At 40.8% G+C, this 5,513-nt stretch overlaps 1 protein-coding gene across 20 annotated transcripts in view; it reads right to left on the bottom strand.

Moving 5' to 3' along the window:
- Positions 1-329: 329 nt before the first annotated feature.
- RBFOX2 (RNA binding fox-1 homolog 2) overlaps positions 330-5,513 on the bottom strand; it is a 237,587-nt gene continuing 232,403 nt past the window's right edge. For 19 of the 20 annotated variants that reach the window (XM_039877800.1, XM_039877794.1, XM_039877815.1 and 16 more), the window contains 3 exons: positions 3,191-3,279; positions 2,683-2,755; positions 330-982 (listed from right to left, as the gene is read on the bottom strand). In XM_039877800.1, coding sequence (XP_039733734.1) covers positions 938-982; positions 2,683-2,755; positions 3,191-3,279 — 207 coding nt within the window. In that variant the 3' untranslated portion in view covers positions 330-937. Of the gene's footprint in view, positions 983-2,682; positions 2,756-3,190; positions 3,280-5,513 lie in introns of those variants that run through there. The other variant, XM_039877806.1, reaches the window with a different exon arrangement.

Below are 5,513 nucleotides of genomic sequence, written 5' to 3'. Positions count from 1 at the left end.
GAAATCCGGCCACTGGCTACTTGTTCTTCTGTCCCTGGGTCCTAAATTCCTGAATCTTGAGGACATGGGAACAGGGTGTTAATAAAAGGATAGATGAACTAAGCTTGGTTCAATTAAAGGAGTGCTAGGGTGACAGGAAAGGAAAAAAATGATTATTTTCATACCCCAGAGTTCATTCTGAGATTGGTTTCCTAATGAGGTGTTTATTATCCACAGTCTGAGAGCACGTTTGGAAATATTAATACTATAATTCCAAAAACTGTGCCAACTGTCTCAGGCTGTGCACGTAAGATGCCTGTAAGAAGAATGAAGAAGACAGGAGGGAAGAAGAGAGGAAAGTGTCTTTTTTTAATTCTCCTGCTTCGCAAGCACAAATTCTTATCATCTATCAGCATGTGGATTCCAGCCACAGCCGGTCAGAATTGCCTGCCAAAGACCAGAAACTCAGGAGACTAGAAGAATATCCGGCTGCAGAAAGATCTCTTGCGCTTCTGCTTGTCCCCCCGCCGTTCAGCACCAGACGCACTTTGGTTATTGTCTGATTTCTGATCAGATTGCATTTATCAGCTCCTTACGTCTCTCCTTCCTCATTAACTGCCTCTTCCGTGATTGATAGAATAAGCTAAGCACGGACATACAGACATGGAAATGCATTATTTTTTTTTTTTTTACCACAGTTAAAAAAAAAAAGAAAAAAATGCACAATCTTTGGAACAAAAGAATTAAAGGCAGAAATTTAAAGGAAAAATACATATTCAAAGAACATAGTGAGGTATAAAAAAGTATTCTCTCTTTTTTTGTGTTTTTTTTTTGTTTGTTTGTTTGTCTGTTTGTTTTTCCTCTTCATCGTGCTATAGAGTTCCTCTACTAGTAAATATTGCAATAGCCGGGCCTCGTGAACTGGGGGGCTGTCCCACTTGCGGGGTCTCACGTCACTTCAGTAGGGGGCAAATCGGCTGTAGCCACCTCGGTATAAACTCGCCTGCAGTAATTAAAGACATAAAAATGGTTAAAAGGTTGATGAGAGAAGCATTAAAAATGAAGACAACTGTCCTGAGGAGGGATTTGGAAAACTGCTTCCTTAGAAGCTTTAAAACAACTGATTAGGTGACGCCTGGTACAGTGAACCCAGGAAACCAACTTCTGCCTCTAATCTGCTCAAATGAGAGCCCACAACATTTACTGCGGACCTCAGGGAGAGATTCTCAGGGAGAGAGTGTGATAATGGTTTATTTCAATATTTCCATGAATTAGCACAGAAGGAGAACACAATACAGTTCAAAACTGGCCTGTACATAGTGTGGTTTTAAAAGCAGGGGTCAGGTCTTTGCTTACCTTGATCGCATCACTACAATTGTGATCTAAAGCACATTGATTTTACCTTCTTACGTATTACCTGTCAATTCTGACCACTATCTTTGTCATAGCCTATGTTTGAGGTGGTGCTGATTTAAACCTGTCATCAATCTCTCAACTAATAATGTTTCCTATATAATCTGGAAAAGATACCGATAGCTTGTTTTTTTTTTTGATATATCCAAATTTACATGTATATTATCACTGGGGGTTTTAACTGGGCTTTATTCCTTTGTTTTATTTATCGAAGGGCTTCTCTTTTCAAATAGAAGTTCCCTAGGAACATAGCTCTCCTTGGGTTATTCTTTTAGCACAGGACTTACATCATGTTAGCACTAAATAAAACCTCAGGAACTCCAACAATTAAATTGCATCAATTCTAATACGCACCCTTCCCCCGGACCCTATTACTTCCTCCCACAAATCTTCATTAGTGGAAATTTAGTGTGAGACAAGGATGCATTCGCTCAAATTCCTTTAAGTCTTTTTTTCTTTAGGGAGACAATTTTATTTATTTATAAATTCCTGTAAGTCTAAAATTTGACATCATTCTGCCTCCCTCTTGAAAATCTTCGTCCACGTGTAGGCAACGGCCCAGCCGCTTTCTGGACTGCAGAGAATGTCTGGCACTGGGAGGTGTCATGCAGAAAGGCCTGTCTTTGCCTGAGCCAGTCCCGATGACTGGGCATGGAGGCATCCAGGCCAACACAAAAATAATGCGGTGAGGATTCGTGTTTGGTTAGGGGAGGTTATTCTAGATGAGCTCTGTGGATTTTTTTCTTTACTTCTATTAAAATACCATATTTCGTCACAGATATTACTTATAAAATACCTTTACAAGGCGTTCACTTGGTAGTTCTATCTACCAGAAGGCCGAGGAACAGCAGACACATCCTTTGGCATCTGCGTTTGAAACTTATACACATTAAGGTTTTCTGAAAAGCTTACAGCGAAAATTGAGGAGTCTTATGCCCTGAAGCTTTTGCTAACACCTACCAACAAAACTACGCGACAGGTCTGCATCTAACGTTTGCGCCAATGTAAAACAGCGACCTGTTGTTCCCGTCCTTCTCTCCCAAACAATGCCATTACTCAAGGCACAATGTCACTATTCACTCCTTTCTGCTGCCCTTAACCAGGCAGTGTGGCTCGAACGACAACACACAGGGAAAGAAAGTGATATGAAATTCCCAGACAGTCCTCTGTGGTCTTGATACTCTGGCAATGGAAGATGGGCTAAACTTATTACTGCCCTAGATCTTTTGAGTCTGTAGGTAAACGTTACAAGGAGTAAAATATTTTTTAAAAAGCAGTACATATACTTACCACAGCGCCAACTCCATAGCTAGCGGCAGGGGCAAGGGCATGGTAAGGGTCGGCTGTGTACACCCTGCCATAACTGGAAAGAAGAAATACAATCAGGGAGAGGAAGAAAAGAGAGGGATCCAAAAAGCTTAAAGGGTTTACTGTGCTGAGGACTGTGAGTAACGTGGTCTTGGAAGGTCGTTAGGAAACTGGCAGAATGGAAAAAACCTTCCTATTTCTACTCCTAAATGCGGTGCTCTGAAAAATTCTGAAGTACTTCTCTAAGATGGAAAAGAAGGGAATTGGAGGTGACAAAGAGGGAAACTGGGGTCAAAGCCAAGAGATGAGAACAAGAGAGAGGGGGCAGAGGAGTCAGTGCCATGTGCAACTCGCAGGAGAGGCCACCAGGAGAAGGCCTGAGAAAACCCAGGTGTGCGGGTAGCCGCAGGTCCTGGTGCTGCACTGGAGGTGGGGAAGGAGAAGGGTGACGTCTGGGGACGGTGCAGCGCTCGCTGACGTTCGTACGTACCCGTCGCTGTAAGCGGCAGCAGCGGCTGCAGCAGCCGTGGCTGCGGTTGCAGTAGCGGGCTGTGCATATCTGTAGGCTGCATATCCGCCCTACAGGAGAGAAGAGAACTGACTTTACAGCTACCTCTCCCCCTGGAAGGGCGGATGAACATACACCCACCCACACGCAGACTGACAGACGCAGGGACAGACGCAAACACAGACACACACATGGGAAGAGAATGTTTCAAACTGCATCAGTCTGCATGTTATTCCTCTGTACAAGAGTAAGCTCCACCCAACGCGGGGATGTGCTTTCCAATTTGTGACGGTCGTTAAAATAAACCATACTGGTAGTGCCTGTTCTCAAATTTAAGAAATGAAGATATGAGTTTGGATCTGTCTTACTTCTGCTGGAACTTTCAACAGGGAAACTATTTAGAGGAAGTCGGAGAATTTTATCTGACTGATGGGAAGTATAAATTAAAGAATGGAAACATTAAATTTATATGTGTGAACTTCAGATTCCCTGATGTGTACTCGGATTGGTTTACTGACTACAGTATATAAAAGAAAGGTTCACATAGGGCTGTGCTCCATTGACTCTGCACATTTGCCAGGAGGCTAAGCTCGTCAGACAATATTCAGAAGGAAAAACCAGCGTAGACTGGGGGCTGGCAAACTTCGGTCTGTGAATCAATGTAACTTGCCACCTGTCTTTGAAAGTAGTTGTGACAGCGACCGTATGGCCTACAAAACCAAAAATATTTACCACTTGGCCCTTTGTAGAAAAAGTCTGCCAACTCCAATCTGTATTTCAGACTCAGGCAAATCAGATACAAATGGCTGAGACTCTGCATGATAAAATATAAGACAGCCCCCACCCCAGGTTCCCCACCAAGCATTTAATTGCATTTATTCTCCTTCCTTAAAAGATTCTGAGATTCTCACAACCTGAACTCACAGGAGGCTCAGGAGCTTTTCTTCTAATGGCTCAGACACCCTCTCAGCACTGAAGAGTTTCAAATGCTTATGTCCTGCGATTTCGGCTCAGTTTCGATGAACCAAACACTGCAAACAAAGGTCTGCTCTGTCGGGTGAACCCATGCGCTTATCCACAGGGTAGTCCAAAGGCAATCACAGCGGCCACACCAACAGGCCACTACCAGGTGGCAAGCTCTACCTTTTCTTTTTTCTTTACCCTTCTAGAATTCATATATTCTATCTAAATCTAATTCAGGTGTGAATTATTATTGCTTTTCCTTATCAAATATAACTATGTTCAACTAGTCCACTCTAATACCATTTCACTCATGAACGACAGCACGTTTCGTTTCTGTATATTAGTGTGTTTATTTCTCACGGACATCTGAAGCTTTCTGTCCCGTGCTTTCTACTTCCTATTCCTTCAAATGTTCACTTTTTACTAAATCTACACAAGACATTTCAAATTTACTTCTGTATCATGTCTTAGGACTGATAATAATAAAGGCTTCTAAAGCTTCTTGCTTCTTTCTTATATAATTTATGCTTTCTCTAACTGAAGAAACTGCATGGTGAAGGAAAATTTACTCTTGCTCTTTAAATTTATCGGCTTGAAGTCATCAGAAGTAGTTTTAAATGTACGTTAAAAAAATCCGATTGGCTCTCAGTGGTTATATATTATTCCTTTGTTCTCCTACGGAATGATTTAGAAAAGTAAACATTTCTTTCTCGATTACAAATTCTTCTACAGATATTCACATAAATAAGAAAATTCTAATTAATATTACCAAACACTGACAATGAGGTGGCAATGACAGGGATATGGCAGAAAGCATCCTTGGGGGCTATGTGTGATCAACATGTTCCCTCCGCATTCTGGGCAGATCTAGGGGAATGGGCAGGCCAGATCGACTTGGGCAAAGCTGAACATTCAGGCTGCAACATGTACACATGCATATGTACATTATTTATAAACTAACGCGTCTCTTTAACTGATTTTTAAAAAATCTCTAAAAAGGCAATGAAACAGTAAAAGTATTTGTTAAAAAAAAAACTAGCTAATCATTATAGCTGAAATTTTTAACTTTATGTGAATCTAAAAGGCTCAATTTTTCATTATAACTAGAGATGGTGCCATTAGTTTAGAATTAAAGTTTGCTACTGTGACATCTACAGTAGTGTTATCTTTAATAAAACTTCTTTGTAAACCAGGATAATGTGGTAAACAATCATTATGTGGTTTGTCTCCAGCATTTCCTCAAACACCAAAATAATCTTTAAAAATTGTTAAAGCCAAGGTAATAAAAGTAGTTAAAACCAAAAAAAAAAAAAAAAAAAAAAAAAAAAAAAAAAAAAAAAAA

This window comes from Pteropus medius, unplaced genomic scaffold, assembly GCF_902729225.1.
Source record: "Pteropus medius unplaced genomic scaffold, Ma_sr-lr_union100, whole genome shotgun sequence".
NCBI classification, from domain to species: Eukaryota; Metazoa; Chordata; class Mammalia; order Chiroptera; family Pteropodidae; genus Pteropus; species Pteropus medius.
This window is presented reverse-complemented; position numbering and strand designations above follow the sequence as displayed.